This window comes from Odocoileus virginianus, chromosome 15 (assembly GCF_023699985.2).
Source record: "Odocoileus virginianus isolate 20LAN1187 ecotype Illinois chromosome 15, Ovbor_1.2, whole genome shotgun sequence".
NCBI classification, from domain to species: domain Eukaryota; kingdom Metazoa; phylum Chordata; class Mammalia; order Artiodactyla; family Cervidae; genus Odocoileus; species Odocoileus virginianus.
This window is the reverse complement of record NC_069688.1, coordinates 43,679,127-43,704,360: the sequence shown is the minus strand read 5'-3', so window position 1 is coordinate 43,704,360 and position 25,234 is coordinate 43,679,127. Positions and strand designations below refer to the sequence as shown.

General features: G+C 35.9%; 1 protein-coding gene and 1 pseudogene across 10 annotated transcripts in view; one reads left to right on the top strand and one right to left on the bottom strand.

Annotated features, from left to right (window-relative positions):
• The window catches only part of OXR1 (oxidation resistance 1), a 485,242-nt gene that overhangs the window by 428,910 nt on the left and 31,098 nt on the right, over positions 1-25,234 (top strand). For all 10 annotated transcript variants that reach the window (XM_020879426.2, XM_020879420.2, XM_070477248.1 and 7 more), the window contains 5 exons: positions 1,808-1,960; positions 13,218-13,402; positions 16,258-17,012; positions 20,766-20,934; positions 24,256-24,418. In XM_020879426.2, coding sequence (XP_020735085.2) covers positions 1,808-1,960; positions 13,218-13,402; positions 16,258-17,012; positions 20,766-20,934; positions 24,256-24,418 — 1,425 coding nt within the window. The remainder of the gene's footprint in view (positions 1-1,807; positions 1,961-13,217; positions 13,403-16,257; positions 17,013-20,765; positions 20,935-24,255; positions 24,419-25,234) is intronic.
• Positions 8,699-11,131, bottom strand: LOC110128712 (small integral membrane protein 10-like; annotated as a pseudogene).

Sequence of the window (25,234 nt, the reverse complement as noted above, 5' to 3'; positions counted from 1 at the left end):
AGTTCCTGAATTTGGCCAAGCATAAGTTTGCTCAAAAATTAAGGTAATGGAAAAAATAAATTAAAAAAAGTAAATTAAGGCAATAGTATGTGCCTTATGGTTTTTATAACACTTAAATATAAAGGTTCCAATTAATATTATCATTAATGTCCCTTATTTAATTATCTGTGCTAAATGAATTTATATATGATACAAAACTCTTAGATACAGTACTGCCAGAGACAACAGGATGAATGTGAAGTTAATAATTTGCATCATAAAATGAAAAGATTGATAATAATGGTTTACAGTGTCATGCAGCATTAAAATACAATTTCATTTTAGATTTTTTAAAAATAGCTATAGTATATTAAATGTAGCTGTTTTACAGTGTTCTTATATCTGTTGAATATCTACTCAAGTGCTTGGGATTCAACCCTCCGTTTTAGGAAGGGCATATGAAATTTAGAAAGGAAGTCTAAATATTCTTTCCTCATATAGGCTTAAAAAATTAGATCTACTTATTAGAGTAGGAAAAGTTATGTTAAAATTTGGTAGTTCTTTTCAAGTATATAAGAGTCTGTGAGATTGACGAAGAAGCAGTCTTGTTTACTATTTCTAAAGGACAAGTCATAACTATTAGGTATTACAGTGTGGCAGGTTTTAGTTCAAAACTCTGAAGAACTTTGCTATTATAATGAAACTATTTTATAAGGTATTGTGAATTTACTCATAAGACATGAAATGCTTTTGTTAGAGGTATTTTAAACAGAAATTAAAAGGCACATGGTTAATCATCTTACTTTTGTACATAATACTGATCTTTGGGAGAACTATGAATTCTGTAAACTTGGATATAAAAAATTTTAAGTGAAATCTAACATTTTTAAGGATTAAGAATATAAACAGTAAACTACAGAAAAGCACCAGACATACCTGTGACTTTGTCCCCAGCGAAACTCACATATTTTCAAATCAATTTAGTATTGTTGTAGATATCACAGAATGTTGTCTATGGCCATGTACTTCAAAATTATCATTGTAAGAGTCATCTCTAGATCTTGTTATTTAATGTATTAATAAAGAAGCATATATACCTTTATATCCAATTAAAAAGTGTTTTGATAATTGTGTTTCAGTATAATTGTTTTTCTTTGTAATCCTCTATTTTAAGTATTCAAAAAAAAAAAATCCATTCTGTAAAGGAGGTCTATAGGCTTCACTGTGGGAATGCTTCATGGCATCAAAAAAGTTAAGAACCTTTGATCTAACTAATTAATACCTTGTGAAATGTTACTGATAAAATTTCAAGCTATAATGAGTTTAAAAAGTTCCTCAGTGAGTGGATTCTGCTGAATTCCTAAGTTTCACAGACAAGCACTCACCTTTTCTCTGCTCCCAACATGTGAGGGAGTTATTAAATGGTCAGGACCAGTCATTCGATTCAGGAGCAACTGAATGTGTATGTGTCTGTTGTGTGTATCTTTAGGGTGGCGATATAAGAGATACAGTTTTCAACATTCTCAAGATGACTTAGGGGTGTGTGTGTGTGTGTGTGTATGTATATGTAAAAAATATCATTATATGAATATATTCTCATCAAAGAAGTAATTGAAAATATGTTTAAGCTGTGCTGGAGATCTTTTCCAAACGTAAAAAAAACTTGACTTTTTTCCCTTTCTTTAATAATAAAAACATTTTGAGCTGATCTCCAGAATATGATGAGAAGGGAAAAGTACTTATTGGGGAAAGCTATTCATTTGGCTTTAATAATGTGCTTAGTTTTATTTAGTTCACTGAAATGCCTTTATCTTTTTTTTTTTTAAAGACTCCTGATGTAGTCCACCCAAAAGAAGCAACTCCCTCATCTGCTTTTACTGCTATTCGACCTGCACGAGTTGTGTCTTCAACTTCTGAGGAGGAAGAAGCATTCACTGAGAAATTTCTTAAAATTAATTGCAGATATATTACCAGTGGCAAGGTAAGGAATAGCACTTTAGAAAAACTTGTAATCCTTTTTTATTTATTACCAAAATATGACAGTTTGCATTTATATTTTTAGTATCAGCACATGGTGATCATTTTAAAATAATCTTGTGAGATAGGCAGTTCTTTTCCTTCACTATTGGAGAAGGAAATGACAACCCACTCCAGTATTCTTGCCTGGGAAACCCATAGACAGAGAAGCTTGGTGGACTAGAGTCGATGGGGTTGCAAAAGAGTCGGACATGACTTAGTGACTAAATATTCCTTCATCATGGGGAAAAAAGAAATTTTTAAAGAAAAGGTGAGCAAGTGCAGGGTTTCTCTATCCTGGCCAGAATTCAAATCCAGTTTGAATCTGTGTTTTATCTACCACAATTGATTTTCTAAGGCAGAGAACTTCTAGTCTTCAAAGGAAATTAGAGTAAAAGTACCACAGTGTTCAGAAGAAATCCACATATACTGACTTAAGAAGTCACACATGAAAACCATTTCTTTATAGTTGTAATTCATAAATTATGAGTATCTGAGATAGATGTTTAGTGCTATAAATTTCCCCCGTGTACTGTTTTAACTGCATCCACAGTTCTGTTTTGTTGTATTTTTATTCATTACTTTCTCTTTATTTCTTCTTTGGCCCATGGAATACTTAGAAGTTTCTTGGTTTAGTTCCTTTGTTAGTTGGAGTTTTTCAAGATATCTTTCTGTGACTGATTTCTAATGTTTTTCCATGTGGTTAGAGAACATATAATGACTGTTTGAAAACTTAATGTTTTATGGTACACAGTGTGGTAAATCTTGATACGTGTTACATGTGTACTTGACTTCTTCTTCTGGGACTCCTATGATTCGAATGTTGGGGCGTTTCACATTGTCCCAGAGGTCCCTGAGGTTGTCCTCATTTTTTTTTATTCTTTTTTCTTTTTTCCTCTCTGCTTCATTTATTTCCACCATTTTATCTTCTAACTCACTTATCCTATCTTCTGTCTCTGTTATTCTACTCATGGTTCCCTCCAGAGTGTTTTTGATCTCATTTATTTCATTATTAATTTTTAATTGATTTTTTTTTATTTCTTCTAGGTCCTTGTTAAACATTTCTTGCATCTTCTCAATCTTTGTCTCCAGGCTATTTATTTGTAACTCCATTTTGTTTTCAAGATTTTGGATCATTTTTATTATCATTATTCTAAATTCTTTTTCAGGTAGATTCCCTATTTCCTCCTCTTTTGTTTGACTTGGTGGGCTTTTTTCATGTTCCTTTAGCTGTTGGGTATTTCTCTGCCTTTTCATCTTGTTTAGATTGCTGTGTCTGGAGTGGGCTTTCTGTATTCTTGTGGTCTGAGGTTCCTTTTTATTGTGGAGGTTTCACCCAGTGGGTGGGGTTGGACGATTGGTTTGTCAAGGTTTCCTGGTTAGGGAAGCTTGTGTCAGTGTTCTAGTGCGTGGAATTGGATTTCTTCTCTCTGGAGTGCAATGGAGTGTCCAGTAATGAGTTTTGCAATGGGTCTCTGTGTTAGGTGTGACTTTGGACAGCCTGTATGTTGACACTCAGGTCTGTGTTCCTGCATTGCTAAAGAATTTGCGTGGTATGTCTTGTACTGGAGCTTATTGGCTCTTGGGTGGTGGTTGGTTTTGGTGTAGGTATGGAAGCTTTTGGATGGTCTCTTATTCCTTAACGTTCCGTGTAGTCAGGAGTTTTCTGGTTTTCTCAGGATTTGGGCTCAAGTCTCCTGCCTCTGGATTTCAGTTTTATTCTTCCAATAGTCTCAAGGCTTCTCCAACTATACAGCACTGATAATAAAACTTCTAGATTAATGGTGAAAAGATTCTCCACCGTGAGAGACAACCAGAGAGGTTCACAGAGTTACATGAAGAATAGGAGAGGGAGGAAGGAGATAGAGGTGAGCAGGAGGAGAAAAAGGGGACTCAAGAGGAGAGAGACAGATCTATGCAGTTATCTGTTCCCAAAGTGTTCTCCATAGCCCAGACACCCACAAAGATTCACAGAGTTGGATTGGGGAGAGAAGGGGAATGGAGGAAATAGAGGTGTTCTGAGGTAGAAAACAGAGAGTCAAAAGTGGGAGAGTATCACCACACTCCTGAATAGAAATGGGAACTGAATATTGGATTCTTAAATGACCAAAATTTATATCACATACTACTGAAAAACAAAGATTGAAAATCTAGTGTAGAGGTTAGACTCTTTGAAATACAATATTTAAAAACAAAAACAAAAACACACAAAAAAACTTAGAACTGTATATGAAGTTCGGTTTAAAAATAGGGTTTCTCTCTTTTTTTTTTTTTGGCAAGGTTATAGTGAAATGAAAATGAAAGTTAAGTAATAATAGAGGAGTATTAGAGGACTCTAAACGGAAATAGGAGAGAAAAACAAGAAAAAGAAAAAAAAAAGAAAAAAAATTTTTTCCCCTAATTAAAAAAATCGTAAAAATATATGAAAATGAAAGTTGAGGAGTAATGGGGGAGTAATAGGGAATTATAAAAGAAAATAAAAGAGAAAAAATTAAAAAAAGGAAAGAAAAAAAAATTTTTTTTTTTTTAATTAAAAAAATATATGTACATATATATCTAGGAATTTCTCTGGGGTTGTTGCGGTCAGTGTAGGTTCAGTTCAATTTCAGATAGCTCCTCTTTCCAGCTTAACTTCTCGATATCTGTAGGCCCCTTCCCGGGTATTCGGTGTTACCTTCAGGGATTTTAATCTGTTGCACCGGTCCTTTCTGAAGCGGTTCCCTTTGTTTATTTGGCTTCTGTTTGCCGTCTCTTTGGTGTCTAATTTCCGCCCTGACACAGGCGGGCGGAGGTGATCTCTTATTTAGGTTCTCTAGTTCAGTTCAGTCCTGCTACGGGGAGGGCGGGGCGCTGCAGACAGATACTGCTCTGTGTGGATAGCGCTCACCGTGTTCTGGCCACACTGGGTTTGCCCCGCTCACGGGTGTCTGTGCTTTCGCCGTCTACACTGCTCAGGCTCCCGGCTGCTCTATATGAAGTGGGCCCTGCGTTGAGTGCGGTTCCAGTTTTCGGGTACTCCACAAAAGCGCAGATTCGGTTGCTCCTGCGTTTTGTGCCTTCCCCGGCCTGAGCGGTTCAGGCAGCCAGAGGCTTGGGCGTACTGTCCCGGGTGCAGCACGCCTTTTCCCTCCGCGGCGAGCGGCCAAAGGCTTGGGTGCACTCTCCCCGGGTACGGCGCGCTTTTTCCCTCCACGGCCCCAGCGCGCGCCGCTGGTTGGGTCTCAGGAAGTCTTTAGCTAGAACCCGAGGCCTGTTTGCAGTGTTGGAGGGGGTGGCTTCTCAGGGGCTAAGTTTGCCCTTTTCCCCTCCCCCCTGCCTCCTACCTCCAGCGGGGTTGGGCCGGCTCTTCTCTGGAGATTCTCAGTCCCTTTGTTTTGCGAGCCACCGGCAGTGTGTTCGGGCCAGTTAATTTTGTCCCTTGCTATCCCACAGTTTAAAAAAGCTCCCTCCGATTGCTCTCAGGGTCTTTGGGCTGGTCCTCACCCTAAGCAATGCCGCCTGCTCCTCTCCGTTCCGCCCCGCTTGTTGCTGGCGGGTACGGGCGTCTGGGGTACTTTTCTGCTGGGAGTTGCTTTTAGGCACGTAATCTGTGGGCCTTGTTTAATTTTTCCTCCCAGTTAGAATGCCGAAAACCTCCCCCAGTCCCGCCAGTGAGAGGGTTTCCTGGTGATTGGAAACTTCCTCTATTAAGACTCCCTTCCCGGGACGGGTCTCCGTCCGTAGCTCTTTTGACTCCCTTATTATCGTTTATATTTTGTCCTACCTCCCTTCGAAGACAGTGGGCTGCTTTTCTGGGCGCCTGATGTCCTCTGCTAGCGATCAGAAGTTGTTTTGTGAAATTTGCTCAGCATTCAAATGTTCTTTCGATGAATTTGTAGGAGAGAAAGTGGTCTCCCCGTCCTATTCCTCCGCCATCTTGGCTCCTCCCTACATGTGTACTTGAAAAGAATATGTATTCAACTGTTGTTGAAAGAAATAGTCTATAAATATCAATTATGTCAAGTTGAGTGTTATTTTTCTGTATCCCTACTGATTTTCTTTTTGTTCTATTAATTATTGACAGAAGGACGTTGAAATACCTCTATAATTGTGGATTTGTCTATCTCCCTCCCCCCATCTATCAGTTTTTATTTTGTTATTTTGAAATGCTGTGCTTAGGTACAAAAATGTTTGGGATTCTTAAATTGTCTAGATGAATTGATTCATTTAATTATGAAAAACTGTTTATTCTTGGTAATACTCTTTGCTGTGAAATCTGCTTTGATGGTTATGGATGTAGTAACTTCAGCTTCCTTTTGGTTAGTGTTAACTTGGTTTCTGTCTTGTCTTATTCTTAAAGTGGGATTCCATAGTTTACATCAGAATTCACTCTTTGTGTCTTACATTCTGTGGGTTTTCGGAAATGTATAATGACATGTATCCAGCATTGCAGTAGTATACAAAGTAGTTGCATTGCCCCCTAAATCCTCTGTGCTCTGTCTGTTCATCCATCCTTTTCTTTGAACCCCTGGAAACTACTTATCTTCTTATTATCTCCATAGTTTTTCAATTTGTCAGTTCTATACAGTTATTATAGAATCCTGAAGTATGATTGAATAATTTCAGACTTGCTTCTTTCAACATGCATTTAAGAGTCTTCCATGTCTTTCATGGACTTCCCTGCTGCCTCAGCACTAAAGAATCCGCTTGCCAATTCAGGAGATGCGAATTCAGTCCCTGGGTCGGGAAGATCCCCTGGAGAAGGAAATGGCAACCCACTCTAGTGTTCTTGCCTGGAAAATCTCATGGACAGAGGAACCTGGCAGGCTACAGTCCCTGGGGTCACAAAAAGTAGGGTATGACTTAGTAACTAAACAACAACAACATGTCTTTCATGGCTTGGTGACTTGTTTTTGTTGCTGTGACTTGTTTTTGTTGCTGTGACTGTACAACAGTTTATCCATTCACCTACTGAAGCACATCTTGGCTGCTTTCAAGTTTAGACACTTAAGGAATATAGTTGCTATAACCATAAGTATGCAGGTTTTGTATATACATATATTTTTACTTCCTTTGATTGAATACTAAGGAGTGTGATTGGTAGATCATGTGGTAAGACTGGATTTAGCTCTGTAAGAAACTACCAGACTGCCTTTCAAAGTGGCTGCATTATTTTGTTTCACTGCCAGCAGTCGCTGAGAGTTGCTGTTGCTCCATATGCTCACCAGAATTCCCTGTTGTCAGTGTTTTAGATTTTAGTTATGCTTGTTGGTCTTTAATGGTAATGTAATTTATGCCTCCCTAATGATTTGTGATATTGAGCATCTTTTCATTTGCTTATTCTCTGTGCTATACAGTAGGGCTCTGGCTATCTATTTTATTTTTTTAAGTTTTAATTTTTAATCTAACACTTTAAAAGATCAACTAGTACAAAAAGGCATATAATGAATAGCAGTAGATCCATGCCCACCCTTCTCAACTTTTGTTTCCCCAACCCAGAGGCAGAAACTTTTCCATATGTCTGTTTAGAGGTTGAGTCCATTTTTTCCTAATAATAGGCTTTTCTTAATGTTTCTTAACTTGATGACATGAGGCATTTTCTACTGACTTTCTACTGTCTCCTTGGTTTTTCTACCTCCCTCCCGCATATGGTTGTGTCAGCTATTTTTAACTCTTCTGTTTGTTACCTTACTCACTAAAAATAAAATTTGTCTTACTCTTTCAACTAGAGACAGTATCTGAATTTCCTTGTTTAGGAGAAATATTCCATTTCTTCCCCTCTACCTGCCAACTTGTTGTCTGTACTTGTCAAAGTTGGTTAATATTCCCATTCTCTTCTGTGACCATAATTAAGTCTTCCCTGCTTTGCCTAGAGATTTACTCTAAAAATGAAAAGCCATAACTAATACTTCCACTGTAATGATTATCTAAACACTGTTCACTGAATAGCAAAGTTGAACACTATGATTGGATTTTTCCGTGACTGCAGTATTGATCCACGTGTGCCAGTGTTCAGATTCCCTTTCTCACTCTCCAGGCGATGGTTGAAAAACAGTCACATCTGATGTTGCTTCATGTTTGAAACATGCTCTCCTTGTACAGTTTGAAATGTTTGTTTTTCCCTGTAGCTTCTGTTTGCCCTCGTTTTTTCTTTGGGGATGAGGAAATGTGTGCTTTCCAGATAATGTGATTAGCTTCTGACTTTATCCATCTATTGACTAGAATTGATTCTATTCATTTGAAAGTCTATTCACTTCTTTTTTCTAATTTGGAAGATTTGCTTCCTATTTGGACCATTTTTGTACATTTTATCTTCATTGAAGTCATTAGTAACCTTTCCTTTTTTCCCCACAGGTTGCCCTGTGAGGGGGATGCTCAGTGTCACTTCCCTATGTTTGTGCTGTCTTTTGTTTTATGTATGAAAGAGCTTTGCAGCTATTTCTGAGGATTTTCAGGTTTTTAAATTCTTTTCCTTGAATTAGCTATTTCCTTGAGATTCAGCTTCTCATATCTTAGACTTTTTGGTTATATGCAAGCTTTCCACAAATAATGATTTCTAGCCACCAATTTACATGAAAATATGGGTCAGAGGCAGGACAGGCCAGTAAATGTGTCTTAGGTGCCTGAGGTGAACTGGTCACTTTGCTCTAGAGGAGGTGAGCTGGGGGTGGAGGTCAGCCATCCTGCTGCCTCCCCCAACCTCAGTGCCACAAAGTTAGTTGCTCTAAATATGTAGCTACAGGCAGATGTTGAGAATCACTGAAGCCACAACTTAGAAGTAGGGGAAGTTAATACATAGCTGCCAGGCCAGGTCGAAGAAGGTAATCAGCATGCAAGTGAGTCCCTTACCAAAGGGAAGGTGCCTAGCCATGGGTCGAGGCCAGGCACGACAGCTGCACCACAAGGCCTGTAGACAGGGCTGCCACAGCCATTGGTCTAGTTAGCCACCCATTCAGTGCCCAGAGCCCAGCGCTTCCTGCTGGCTCTGTGGCCAAATGGACACACGGTGGGAATTGGTGGGGGAGGTGGATTGTGTGGCCACAGATATGAGTTGCTCTGCAAGACAAATACCCTCCTCCTCTAGCTGCCCTCAGGCCACTGTGGTCCGGTTATCTATTTTAAATATAGTAGTGTGCACAGGTCAGTTTGAAACTCCCAGTCTCTCTCACCAGCTAGCCTTACTCCTGATAACCCTGAGTTTGTTCTCTCAATCTGAGTCTGTTACTGTTTTGTAAATAAATTTATTTGTATAAATTTTTTTAGATTACACACGTAAACAATACTACATATTTGCTTTACTCTCTCTGATTTACATGACTTTGTATGATAGTCTCCGGGTCCATGCATGTTGTGCGTTTGGCATTATTTCACTGTTTTTAATGATGGAGTAATATTCTATTGTATATATGTGCCACGTTCTCTTCATCCATTCCTCTGTAAACAGTACTTCAGTGAACACTGGGATGTGTGTATCTTTTGGAACCATGTTTTTTTTCTGGATATATACCCAGAAGTGTGATTACTGGATAATATAGTAGCTCTATTTTTAGCTTTTTAAGGAACTTCCATGCTGTCCTCCAAAGTGGCTATATGAATTTACCTTCCCACCAGTAGTGTAGGAGAGTTCCCTTTTCTTCACACCCTCTCCAGCATTTATTGTTTGTAGATTTTTTTAATTAAAAATTTTTTAATTTTAATTACTTATTTTTGGCTATGTTGGGTCTTTCTTGATGCTCGTGGACTTTCTCTGGTTGCAGCAAGTAGGGGCTCCTCTAGTTGTGGTACACGGGCTTCTCATTGCAGTGCTTCTCTTGTTACAGAGCACAGGCTGTAGGCCTACAGGCTTAGTTGCCCTGAGGCATGTGGAACCTTCCTGGATCAGGGATCAAACTTGTGTCCCCTGCGTTGGCAGGCAGATTCTTAACCATTGAACCACCAGGGAAGTCCTGTAGATTTTTCTGATGATGGTCATTCTGACTGGTGTGAGGAAATATCTTCATGTAGTTTTTTATTTGCATTTCTCTAATAATTAACAGTTTGAGCATCTTTTTTTTCAGGTATCTCTTGGTCATCTCTATGTCTTCTGTGAAGAAATGTCTGTTTAAATCTTCTGCCTATTTTTTGATAGAGTTTTTTTAATTGCTGATCAATTTGATTATGATGTGCCTTGGTGTGAGTCATCATCAGAAAATTATACAGGACTTCCGTGGTGGTCCAGTGGTTAAGAATCTGCCTGCCAATGCAGGGGACACAAGTTTGATCCCTGGTCCAGGAAGATTCCACTTTTCTTGTCTTGTCTTGTGAAAGTCACTCAGTCGTGTCCAACTCTTTGCAACACCTTGGACTATACAGTCCACGGAATTCTCCAGGCCAGAATACTGGAGTGGGTATCCTCTCCTTCCTCTTGAGGATCTTCCCAGAGATCAAACCCAGGTCTCACCATTGCAGGCAGATACTTTACCAGCTAAGCCACAAAGGAAACCCAAGAATAGGGGAGTGGGTAGCCTATGCCTTCTCCAGCAGATCTTCTCAACCCAGGAATCGAATGGGGTGGATTGCAGGCAGATTCTCAAGGATCAACTAAACCTGCATGCTGTAGAGCCTGTGCTCTGAAATGAGAGTTTGAAAATGGGATTTAGAAAGAATGTATATATTAACCCTGTTGACTTAAAAAAATGCACAACATGCACAGCACCTCAGATAGCTCTGAGAAATTGTTCAAATAGGTTGTAGGGAAGCACAGTATATATGTGATTTTGGTAAAGGGGGAATACATGAAATCAAGCAATAATTTTTGGTAGGAAGTTTCCGCTGGTCTCGTGAAGCTTCTGCTAGTCATGGGAAACAGTTGTCACCATGAAGGATTTTAGTGCTTTCCTAGATATGAAGAGATACAAGAATTGGGCTCATAAAATCAGCTCCTGAGTATATCTTACTATCTAAAGACCTGCCCTACCAGTTTTCCCAGAGCACAAGAGTGCCACATTTCTGCTCTCCACCATCAAGGGATGTTGAAGGTCAGCAGCTGCAGCAGTACATGATTTAATCTTTGTAGAGGTAGATGACAAGCACCCATGGCAAACGCCAGTTAGTTGACTGGGCCCCATCATGGTCTTAAATTCAGTCATACTTTGGGAGGCATTTCATGACCATCCATCCCACATAGCTAGCAAGGCTCATTCCTAGGTGATGATTTTGCTGATAGGCCATTCAGTGTGCTATTCCTGGACTAAATCTTTGTAGTCAGAGATCTCTGGACATCTGTCTTCTAACTATGATCCAGGGAAGTAATCCCTCTTCTTTTATCCTCCCATGTCTAGAATTACACTGTTACAATCATTGATACCATACAGAACTATGTAATTGATCAACTGCTTCACATTGCCTAGTCATCATTGTGTTCATTGGAGGTTCAGTCACACCTTTGGTATTGTAAGAAACAATAATATTGTAAAACCGGCAAAGTACAAATAATATAGCTAGCAATATTATTAAGGTCATAATTAGAATTAAGCCAAGAACTTCTGTTAGGTTTAGCCCAGTGTATTCTCAGGTCATCTGATGTCTGTTCTATACTAATCTTTATCTTTCAGGGAAATTATATATTGGCACTGTCCATAAGGCTCCCAGCCCAATTTCCTAGTGTTACTAGGCTGGTTATCCTTAGTATAATTTAATTGTTCTCAAGATTAAGTGCTAAGTCACTTCAGTCGTGTCTGACTCTGTGTGACCCTGTTAACTGTAACCCACCAGACCCCTCTGTCCATGGGAAGGGGGGGCCTTAAATCTAAAATGACCACAGCCTGATGTTAACCGCATAAATCCATCCCATAACTGTGGGAGGTTTTCTTCCTTGGCTGAATTTTGCTTGTTGTTCTGATTGAGCTTGAGTATTGAGTAGTTCAGAGGAAAATTCATATTATGACCAGGGTCAGAGCAGGCATTATTAATTGGCCAGATGAGAGGATCCCACCTACTAATACTGAATCACTTTATGCAGAAGTCAAAGAAACATTGTAAATCAACAGTACTTCAGAAATAAATAAATGGATAAGTAGTATGGGATTAAAGAATTTTTGGTACTTGGAGTGATTAATGTTTGTAACTCAAATGTGGAGAGATTATAGTATAAAGCATTTGACTTTTTGGATTTTGGATCTTAGTCCTACCACTTATTAGTTAGCTATGTTGTTGATAATTTATAACAAATTGCCTCAGTTCAGTTCAGTCACTCAGTCGTGTCCAGCTCTTTGCGATCTCATGAATCGCAGCACACCAGGCCTCCCTGTCCATCACCAACTCCCGGAGTTTACTCAAACTCATGTCCGTCGAGTCGGTGATGCCACCCAATTGCCTAGCCTCTCTCAATTTTAATTTTCTCGCCTCCATTCTCATTTCAGAACTATAATTGTGAAGAGAAAATGAAAAGTTATATATATAAGGCATGGTACATACAAAGCATTCAGTAAATATTAGCTAATATTAGTGGGATCAACTTCTTATGTACTTCAGTTTGCTCATTTGTAAGATTAGAGTGTTGGATTCTTTATGTTTGTATTGCTATTTATATAAATATATTTAAGATGCCATAGCTTTTCATGATTATATTAAAGTAGATACCATATGCCTTAGAAGTCATAGAAATCTAATCCATCTCATGTTACAGATGAAGAAACGGCCCCAGAGGCTGTGCTTGCCCAAGCCCACATAAGTAGGCTAGCAGAGTCAAGTAAAGTGGAGACTTATTTTTAAAGATGCTTTAAACAGATTGTACTGTTTTCCTTTTATAGTGGATTGGGTTATAGGCACATTATTTATTAAACTTGCATTGTCTGCATGAAACTATTTGATACCTTTGGTGAGGGAACAACACAAGAAGTTGTGTGTAAATTAATGTGAAACAAGGCTCATACCTTTGGAGGACTTTACAGTCCTCCTTACATTACTGCAATTATCTTGCTGATATAACTCAACATTTTACTGAGGCTGCAGATTTTAATTCCTGACTTGACTGATGGTGAATATAATATTCTTTGTACTTTGCCCTGCTAGCAAGGAGAATTTACTGGGAAAATTTGGGTATTATTAAAAGTGTTTTCATGAGAATGCCATAGTGCTTGAGTGTACTACTTTTGTATAAGGTAGGTGGCCTAACATGGGAAGAAAATCAGTAAAAATATCTAAAATAATTTTTGAAAATTTAAACTTTGAAGATTAAACATTATTTTCTTTTTTCATCTTAGGGCACAGTCAGTGGTGTATTGCTAGTTACACCAAATAATATAATGTTTGACCCACATAAAACTGACCCATTGGTTCAAGAGAATGGCTGTGAGGAATATGGCATCATGTGTCCAATGGAAGAGGTGATGTCAGCGGCAATGTATAAAGAAATTTTGGATAGCAAAATAAAGGAATCCTTACCCATGTAAGAGTGATATTTATACTCCTTTGCAATTTTATTTCATCTAGTTAGTTGACCTTGGTCTAATAACTCTTTTAAGTATCTTTTAATAGTTTTCTTGTAGATGCTTTTCATTTTATCAGTAATGAAACATATATAGTATTGAAAAGATTATTCGTACTGTACTGGAATAGTTAGGAATTGTTTTAAATTAATATTTGCATATTTGGTCATAGAACCTGATATTTAAAAGTAACCTATAGTATTCTTTTAATTCAATGTTTACCAGCCCTTTTTCTTCAGATACAGAATTCATAATTCTAAATTATTTTTATTAGTAGTTTAAAGGAATATAAGTAATCAAGGATACCTTTCAAATTTTCTTTAGAAAAGCCTGGAGAGTTGGGTGTGGGTTTTGTGAAAGGTCATGAGCAAAGACCTGACATTGATAAAACCAGAGCAGCTTTGTCTTTTATTTACTGATTTATATGTTTGCATCCTTCTCTCTCAAGAAAGTGTAAAATATAGGGGAGAGACCCACAGATTGCACAAGTTTAAAGTTAACCTTGGAATGTACTGGTTATGGAATTTGTGTGTTTCAGGTAACAGGTGTGAGGTTGCAGGTCAGCACAGCCTGTGAAAGTAATGACAGAGAGAAAAGGGAAGGATTATAAATAAAAGAAGAAAATAAAAGATAGGTATACAAAGAGAGGAATAGAAAAGTACAAAGGAAGAAAATTGAAATAGAAAAGAACTTCCCTATTTCTTCGTAATTTGTCATTCCTTTGTCAACAGTTTAAAAACTGTCTTCACTTTAACTAATACTGAGATTTCTGTCCCTGTAATAACCTACAAAGTTGATAATGATTGTTTTAAAATTAACCTTTGTGAGACAGAACTACTTACAAAAGAGAGAAAGTTATTTTTGTTTCTGAGGCAGGCTACATAAATTGATAGAATACCTAAGGTAGAATAAAATGTATTTAAGAATCTCCATTATACCTGCCACCCCAATAGATGACTGTTTTGGCTTGGTAAACTCATCTTATATCATCATCCAGAATCAGGCTGAGCACATAAAGATTACGGTGGCAGGTGGAGAGGTGAGACAAAGGTGAAGGAGTGAAGGATTAGATTAAAAGAGAATCAAGATTATAGGTATGTCAGTCATGGGTGAGATCATTTTCTCTTGCCCTGATCTTCCACTTGTGTTAAGATACTCTGGGATTTTATTGAGTATTACGTGGTATGGTCCATAGCTATTCTACACAGATGCTGTGGAACTCTTCCTCTTCCTCTTGTAAATCACCTTTTTATCATTTAGAACATCACCTGGAAAGACCATCTGTTTGATCCAAACATTTTTTAAAAATTACTCCAAAAAGACATTTCTTTCAATCCTGTCTTATGAATTGATTAAAAGCAAATATCTGGCAACAGATTAGATAAATGAGTTGTGTGGTTTTGCAGAAAAATTTTATGTTTGGTAAAAATGAGGTGTATAAGAGTTGATTGGTTTCTACTGTCTTATACTGGGAAGTTGATTTCAAAGGTATTCTTCAGAAACAATAGCAGCATGACTGACTTATAAAAGAAAAAGTTACAACACTTATCTAAATCTGTGTCCTGTTGGATTTAATTAACTTTTTATCTTACCTAAGGGTCTTCTACAGATAGTTTCTCAAACCTTTTTGCTGCGTTCCAGGACTCTTGTCTGGAAAATCCCATGGATGGAGCAGCATGACATGCTGCTGTGCCTGGGGTTAGAAAGAGCCCGACTTCCCTTTCTTTCAGGACTCTGTGTGTGCAGTTTTAGTCAATCACCAGTAGGTGACACTGTTACATATTTAATAGCACAGACTAGATGCTTGAATTTCTGAAGGTGAATCAATCAGTGCAAGGAAGGCAGAGATAGGAATTGGACTTCAACTAATTGATAATTTTTAAAAACTAAATTTTACCTATCCTATGCACAGTGAAAATTACATTTATCATTATAAAAATATCAAATACTAGAATAAGAAGAAAAGAGTTACCCAGCTTCACCATCCAGAGGTCACCAATAAATTTTGTGTCAACTTACTTCCCAGTCTTTTCTATTCTCAAACTTGCATAAATATTTTTTTCCCACTAAAAACTCATGTAGTTTCCATTTACTAGTTTTTAGCCATCATTTAAAATTGTTGATTTGTATCTCATGCTATAGTGTTTGCACTGCCTCCTGGCAGAACTTAAACTACCTAACCTTTGAACATTAGTGCTTGTATATTACAAATGGCATTAAACATGGAAATCTAGAAGTAGCGATGAATCATTCAGCTAGCTAATATCTAACCTGTTAGCTGAACAAGTTCTCTTAGAATTGTTAAGAGTTGTCACTGGAACCATGAAGAATTCCTCTAAGTACTCTTGCCTTGATTCTTTTCAGGTTGATTTTTAGCTTTGCATTTGAGTCATTTATTTAGTTTAATTTCTTTTTAAATCTATATAAGCACTATGTGTATGTACATAGTATCAGTCAGTGTGCTTTATTAACACATTTATAATTTTAATCAAAACTTGATTTAAGCCTATTTTTCATATTTCATCAGTGAGTAAATTTTAGTTTAGAATTACAGCTTCACCCAAAAGTTGTGTCCTCAGTTTCTTTCCAGGTAGATCAATTTAGTAAATCTTACATTGATATTTCCCATAGCTTAAGTAGTTGATGCAAAACTTGACTTAATTACTTGTTCTATATGAATCAGTTTTTTTAGTATGCTATTAAGAGATGTATGCTACAGAAAAGCCTTTTAATGATATTAATTCAGTGTTAAGTTTGTGGAAAATAAAATTCTATAATTTAAAACATAATGACTTTAAATTTTGTTTACTAACAGAGAGATAGATCAGTTATCAGGAAGGGACTTCTGCCATTTAAAGAAAGTGACAAGAAGTAATACTGATGAAATAGACTCAAGAATCCGTGATGCAGGTAATGATAGTGCCAGCACTGCTCCTAGGAGCACTGAGGAGTCTCTTTCTGAAGATGTGTTCACAGAATCAGAACTCTCTCCTATTCGGGAGGAGCTTATTTCTTCAGATGAGCTGCGACATGATAAATCATCTGGTGCGTCATCAGAATCTGTGCAGACCATCACTCAGAGTGGAGTAGAGTGTTTGACCGTCATATCAGAAGCTGCTAGTACTCCCGATCACTTAAAATCTGGCTCTGGACATACTGCCAATGAAGTTGGGACTCTTTCTCTTAAAACTGGTTTAAATCTTGAAATGGCCACTAAGGAAGGAGATCAGGCTACAGATAATCTTCAAAAAATATCAGGTCTTAAAGAACAAAGCACAGGTATAAAAAAAGGTAACCAGGATTTTCCTCTTAATGAGAATTCACTACATCAAGAAGAAGTTGAAAAAGAAAGTATGACTTGTGGGGAAGCTATAGAATTTAAACAAAAGCAAGTTGTCAACAAAGGAAAACAAGGAAGGGAACAAAATCAGGACTCAGAGACTGAGGTAGAAGAGCTACGGAAACTCTGGAAATCCCACTCCATGCAACAAACTAAACAGCAAAGGGAGAATATTCAGCAGGTGTCACAAAAAGAAATCAAGCATAAAATAGCAACAGCCGATATAGAAGGTAAGTGTTGAGGAATATATTAAGTTAGTTTGTCTTACTATATATTGTCCCCCTCTTTACTCACTGACTCAAAAGCTGCTGTATCTTAGGCCACTCTGAAGGATAATCTAGTGGCCCTTGACAGATGTTTCTCTGGTACAAGTACATAGTGTCTGGTTTCTACTGTCTTATCTCACAGTGGATTGTACACATAATGAGCATCTTTTCCACCATATTAAAGCATTCCTGATCCACTGCATTCCGTGTTTAAACAATTTATTTTTTGAAAATGCACACGTCTATAATACCTATGATTTCTCCCTTTTTGTTTTTTTTTTTAAGTTCTTGGTATGTTATGTCATTAGAATACCTTTTAAAACTGTGTAGTTTGTTAGTTGCTCAGTCATGTTTGACCCTTTGCAACCCCATGGACTGTCACCCACCACACTCCGCTGTCCATGGAATTTTCCAGGTGAGAATACTGGAGTGGGTAGATATTCCCTTCTCCAGGGGAATCTTCCCAACTAGGGGTCAAACCTAGGTCTCCTGCTTTGCAGGCAGATTCTTTACAGTCTGAGCCACCAGGGAAGCCCCTTAAAATTGTATATAATCATAATTGCAATTTGTAATTGCCAAAGTTATATAATCCCTTCATTTTTTTAAAGTGTAATTAGACATAAAAATCTGTTTTGAAATTCTTTCAAGTATCCACAAGTTCTGTCATTGTCTGGTTGTGTTTCTTTAAAAAGCCGTACTAAGGAGACTCCCTGGCTGTCCACTGGTTAAGACTGTGCTTCCAGTGCAGGGGGCCCAAGTTCAGTCCCTGGTCAGGGAACTAAGATCCCAGATGCCATGTGCTATGGCCATAAATGAATTAAAGATTTTTTAAAATTTAAAATAAATAAAATCAGAACTAAGATAAATATCATTTTCTTTCAATTTTGTATTTTCATACTGTTGTTGACTTTTGAAAATTATAGTAATAGTTTTTATTTCTACTACACAATAATTCTGCTTTGTACATTTTGTTAAAAGTGGTATAACTCAAGTATCTGAGCTAACATTTCTCATATTCTGTTGGAGTATTGGTTTCAGATTAATCTAATTTACATATTTCTATTCTATAATTAAAAATTTAATTGTTAAAATATGCATAAAATAAGATTTGCGAGTTTAACCATTTTTAATATAAAATATAGGAGCTTTAGGCATATTCACATTGTTGTACAACCATCACCACCATCCATTTCCAGAACTTTTTCATCTTCCTGAGCTGAAACTCTTCTGCTCATTAAATGATAACTTCCATTCTCCCCTCCTTACAGTTCTTGGCAAGCACCATTCTTCACTTTGTCACTATGAATTGTGTCTGTACCCTAAGTATCTCATATAAGTGGAATCATGCAATATTTTCCCTTTTGTGTGTGGCTTATATCCGTTAGCATAATGCCTTCAAGTTTCATCTATGTTGTAGTGTTGTCAGAATTTTCTTTCTATATAAAGCTGAATAATATTCCATTGTACACAGCACATTTTCTTTATATGTTCATTTGTTGATAGACATTTGAGTTGTTTCCACTTTTTGGCTGTTGTGAATAATAATGCTACTATGAACATTAGTGTACAAATAATTTGTCTGATTTCCTTCTTTCAGTTTTTTTACTTTGGTTGTATACCAGAACTAGATTTGCTGGATTCTGTGATAATTCTGTGTTTACTTTTTTGATGAACCATTGATCTGTTTTCCACAGTGGCTATACCATTTTATAGTCCCACCAGCAACACACTAGGATTTGATTCAATTTTTCAAAACAGGGAATTTTCTTTGCATTTAGATATACTGAATTTAGATATACTGAGATATACTGTATATAATTTAGATATACTGAAGACCTAAGGATTATATTCAGTAGATGTTTAGGAATTACATTCTATAAAAGATTGAATTTTTTCATTATTCAGAGTTAATGAATGTTCATTAAAGAACTTTTCACAAATATGTTGCTTTTTAGAAAATTTGTAAAAAATTACCTGGAATTCATCACCTGGAGATGATCATTGTTAATATCGTGGTATTTTTATCTTTGCTGTTTAGTGTTTATGTGTATCTACATACACATTTATATACACACACATATACAATATTGATATAATTTGTATATATCTTTATATATGTATATTTTTCATATAAAATTAGGATTACGTGTAGTATAGTTTCTTTTTTCACTTCATATTTTATGTCATGAACATTTTCCTGTGTCATTATACAGCTGAGCCTTGAACAACCCAAGGGCTAAGGGGTGACACATACTCCTCTCCCACATTCAAAAATTTATGTATAACTTTACAATCTGCCCTCCATATCTGTGGTTCTGCATACATGGGTTCAGCCAACCATGTATCGTAGTATTATAGTATGTATTATTTGAAGAAGATCTACATAGAAGTGGACCTGTGCAGTTAAACCCCGTGTTGTTCAAGGGTCAGCTTGAACCCGTGTAGTTCTTTCATGGTTTTCAATGGCCCTGTAATTTAGCTATTTCTGTATTTATTAAGCCATTCAGTTGTTATTAACAATTCATATTATTAAGGTTGTTGTGACAAATGCTGGCATAGATATCTTTATTTGATATGTTTGTGTTTGGTTGTCTTATATTCTAAACTCTTTGAAAATTATAAAATGTTGCATTCTGTTTGACCCAGTAATATAGTAGACTACTTGTATTTTATTGAGTTTGTTTGGGTGCAGGCTTTGATTGGGTTTTCCTATTATGACACATTACTAAAAGGAGGACGTTTGGTAGATATGTTTAGATAGGTGTTCCTGGATTGCTGCTATCTGGTTTCCTCTTTTTGTATGTGCATACGGAGGGAGGACAAGAAAACTACTTTTAAGTAGCTAATTTTAAGAAACTTGAGATTCTATATAGGGAACTATTCAAAGTTTCTGATCTTTTATTATAAAACTATATAATGTAAATATATAATGGAATATAATTGTGAGAAGAATAGTAAAAGTTCTTTTAACCTGATGCAAATGCTGGGGCTCAGATAGATTATGCACCTTGCACAGTGTTACACAGAAAAAAGCCATGACTAGTATCCAGATCTCCTGACTATAGCAAAGTGCCTTTTCTTCCATAGTATGCCTCCTTTGTAAGCTAATTAATGTCTAGTTTCTTGAATTGACCCATATGTCAGACCTTTAGTGTGTTGTATGTCAGCATCTGTGGTTGGAAAGGTTAGAGATAATTCATGCTTAATAAACTAAACGGATGGCTGAATCTAGCATATTGTTTTTGTCACACCTTCATATGTATGTAAAAGCTTCAGAAAATTTTTCACTGAAATTTTTGTGTAACAACCATATTACAGTAAAACTTTGAAAATTCTTCAAACTTATTTAGATATTGTTCTAGAAGGGTGATAGAGAGTGTGCAGAATATTGTATATGTATGTGTATGAATAATTACTTTAGTGTGGTTGTTACAAAAATTTAACCAGAATTTCTGGATCTTCCACATTTTTTTCTAATACTCCTAGACATAATATCAGTTCATAACTTGGGTGTTAGTTTATTAGTCTTGCTATACTTGTCACTTTTGATAGAAAAATATATAAGCTACTTAAGAGAATTCATCTTTCAGTAAAGTAATGTTTTATTCTGTAATTATTTGTCAGAAGTTTGGAGATAAACATTACTTTATCTAAATTGTTTTAAATTTTTCAGACATGGTGTATGAGAATTGAATAAACACTCTATCTCAATTCTAGGTTCTGCACTTTTAAAAGAAAAGAGAAGGCATCGATTGCATAAGTTCTTATGTCTCAGAGTCGGAAAACCTATGAGGAAGACATTTGTATCTCAAGCAAGTGCAACAATGCAACAGTATGCACAGAGAGATAAGAAACATGAATATTGGTTTGCTGTGCCACAGGAAAGGTAAAAGAAACAAAATCTGGAAAACATTGAGATTCCTTAAGTTGAAATTATTTTGTATAACAGTTCACACCAGTAGCAAAGTACTGAAATAGTTTATGATTAAAACCTGACATTAAATCTGTTCAAAATCAATTAGCTCCTCTTTAAAAGTGGGGTAACCACTTTTAATTTTGGTCTCCTTTGTGGTTTAATGCAAAAAATATGAACATATACCTCGTGTTACCAGTAAACAGTCATAGTTAAAATGTTTTAGATCAAGAAGGTTCATTAAAGTATTAGCTGGTACAGCCCCACCTCAAGGCAGGAAATGATACAATTTCTTTCATTTTTAACTTTTTATTTTGTATTTTGTTAACTGGTATAGCCAGTTATCACTGTTGTGATAGTTTCAGGTGAACAGCAAAGGGACTCAGCCGTACAGAAGCATGTCTCCATTCTTCCCCAAACTCCCCTCCCATTCAGGATGCCACAAAACATTGAACAGAGTTCTATGTACTATACAGAAGGTCTTTATTGGTTATCCATTTTAAATATAGCAGTGTGTAAATGTCCATCCCAAACTCCCTAACGATGTATAATTTGATTTTTAAAAATTTCATTAAATCCTTTCTATTAGAAATGCTTGCTGTATATATAGCACTAAATTAGCTACTAAAAGGATCTGGTCTTCAAATTATTTTTCATACTAACTGCACAGTAAAATTTTTCATATTATGATTGAACAATATTTGTAAAGGATATTTATTATCACTGTATTGTAAATACTGACATTTTAAGTTCACTGTATCATAAATAATGACATTCTAAGTTAAAACTTATGTTTACCTATTAAATACATCCAGTGGGATTTAGATAATGCAACAATTTGCCCTCTATGGTTAGATTATGCATTTAAACACTACTTGAATGTGCTCTTCTAAAACAGTTAAAATTTCATCACTACATTTCTCTTTGAATTTATATTTCAGTTATACTTCCTCATAGAATCTTATTATAAGGTAGTATATTTTTATTCCTTCTTACATTTTTTTGCAACAAATTGCATATACTTACACAGTTATCTGGGGCTTCCCAGGTGGTGCTAGTGTTAAAGAACCCGCCTGCCAATGTAGGAGACATGAGACGCCAATTCAGTCCCTTGGTCAGGAAGATCCCCTGGAGAAAGGCATGGCAACCCACTCCAGTATTCTTGCCTGGAGAATCCCATGGACAGAGGAACCTGGTGGGCTACAGTCCACAGGTTCACAGAAGAGTCAGACACAACGTAGCGACTAAACTTCACCGCAAGATACTGAATATTTCTGCCTTCTAAAACTATGCTATGCTTTGTTTTCTGTGCAAATATACATGAAAAGTTAGTGCAGAACAAAGGTACACAGTGCCTCTGCCCATAAGACATGCAGAATCCAAGAGAAAATTCTTTCAACACCTACATGGTTCCAAATATTAATTAAACCCAGAAGAAAATTTTGTCATTAAAATTATTACTAATGAACAGTTGATCAAAGCAACATGAATTATAATTTATCATACATAGTTATTACACATAAAATGTAAAATACAGGAAATGTCTTAATAAAATAGTTAGGGCTTTCCCCCAATTAGTTTATGTATCCATTGATGAATATTGTTCATTGAAATGATAAGACTTAGTGGCTCAGTTCTGCCCACTCCCTTTTTTCTTTTTCTGTATGTACTAAAAAGCTTTGTTCATAAAAAAAGTCTATGAAACTGAGTTTTATTATAATGTCAGTCAGTTCTTTAAATGTGTTTCTGTTTATATTCTAAAATTAATCATCTTTCATCAAAATTATTTTTAGTAACCATCATTGAATAGCTTCATTCAGTTTTGTGGAAATTAGTGAATTAGAAATCACCTGATATGCAAAAGGACTTATTACCCAGTCTTTAAAATTTTCCCCTGTCTCAATACCAGCTTTGGGCAACCTGGAACTTTTTTTACTAGAAGTTTTTTAACTCTAAAGACATGTACCATTGTAAAATTCTGGATGAGTGAGGATGGTACTTCAGTGAAAGCAGAGAAGAAGCAACCTGTAAAATATCTTAACCATGCTGTTCTCAAGAAGATGAGTATGAGTGAAGATTACCATATGGAAATAAGAGAAAGAGATTGATTCCCTTAGATCTATCTTACATGTCTGTGTACCTCTTGGAAAGGCTTTATATGTTCCTCTGAAGACTTACTTTCAAGAATATAATAATAAAATTCTTTTCTCTTCCCCCTCACCTAAATATACAGTACAATCTGTGCATTCAACAAAATGTGATTAGAATAATGGTATGATTTGCATAACTCATGAGTAAAATCAAAGGCAAAGAGCCAGATACTCTGATCTGACAGTGATACCAAGATGATTACAATGAAATATTCAACCCTATTATATCTTTAGTTAAAAACAACATAAGGATTTGTTTTTCTCCTTAGTGTTGGCTTTGTTTTAATTTTTGCATGGAATTTTCCATTTTAATATTGTCCTTGCACCTTCACTAATGTTCATTAAAAATTAATTTTATTAGAATTTTGAACTTTATTGTATTTAAGATTTTATGAAAAACATTGCTTCATACAGACAAATTATCTGAAAGATGATACTTAACACCTTTTTAAAGCATTAGTTACCACATAACAAATGACACTATTAAAAATTTATTTTATTGAAAACAATGTCCAGGACAGTGATTATTGATTGCTATATGTTAGTAGAGAGTTTTATAATCACTTTTCAGTTATCCATACTAATTAAAGCCAACAAAGCATAGATATTGAAATGTGCATCTGACCCCTCAGATAATTTTTATTTCAGGGATTTAGGCTTTAGTAAACAAAATTTAAAGAAGGAGCATAAAAGTTAAATATATTAAATTTCTATTAACCTGGGAAAAACCTGTATAGTGGTCAGGTTTCAGAATAGATAATTAGAATAAGTTGTTTGTTGTATTTTAGATAATTAGATCATTGTGTGATTGAAGTTAAAATGGTGAGTTTGGTTTTCCTTCCCATTATCAAGTTTCTTTCATGAAAAGAAATATTACCATGGACAGCATCTGAGCTAGTCAAAACGAGACTGAAGAAAATCCTAATGTAGTTAGGAACTTGACAGAACACAGCCCCAAAAGTTTAAGTTAATGTCTTCCTGGTAGTGGGCTTTGTTTTATTTTTAAATAAAGAATAATATATGTAATATTTTGTATATTTTAAGTCTTCAAGTTTTGTGAAGCTATTAAACAAAAATAATTTTTAAACTCTTGCTAACAACTCAGAATAGCAGATCTATTATTCATAATCACTCGTTCTTACAGGACAGACCACTTGTATGCCTTCTTCATTCAGTGGAGTCCAGAAACATATGCAGAAGATACTGGTGAATATACCAAAGAACCTGGATTTATAGTAGTAAAAAAGATTGAAGAATCTGAAACAAATGAGGATTCTACTAATGAAGCAGCAGCTAGAGAATGGGAGGTAAGGGGGAAAATGTGAAGCTTTCATTTATCTTTTTTTTTTGGTATGAATTTATAGTTTTAGAGTTGGCAAAGTTCAAGTGATCTTTAAATGAGTAATATTTTAAAGGTTCACTGTCCTTGTATATATGTGTTTATTGAATAAATCTGATTAGTAACTTTGGTTTATTCCTTTTCCTCATTCCCCTCTTGCTTTAAAATGCTAGAGAAGCAACCTATCAGCAGTAAAATGCCTTTTATTGAGTGAACTTTAGGAATAATTACTGTTATACTAATTTTCATAAAACATTCATTGCAGATCTAATTCACTTTAATCGTTATCTCCTGCATGGAGGAGGCATAGTAGTTATTTAACACATTCATGCAAATTAGCACTTCTTCTAAGCTCATATCCAAGCATTATCTTGACATCAGTTTAACAATATGCAAAGGAAATAAGCTGATGCTAATTTAACAAAGTAATGAAAGTTTTATGTGCTGCTCAGATTTACTGAGCTTATATAAATGGTCAAATTAACACTAAACAACTTTTTTTTAACCCCTCTTAGATCTGTCTTTTAATATTGCATATTATGATTTTACATGCTTTGTCATGTGGGATTGATAGAGTGACATATCTGGTCTTTCTTTTATTATGGTTCCCTGGATTCACCATCTTCATGCGTTAGAAAATACAGAGCAGATGCTAAAATGTGATAATAAACTGAATCAAATTTTGTTATCCATCTGGTGGTGTTTGTGGTTGTTTATGTGATGAATGTGGTGTATATGCACTTAACATGTATAATGATTAAAGGTATACATGGCATGTCTTTTG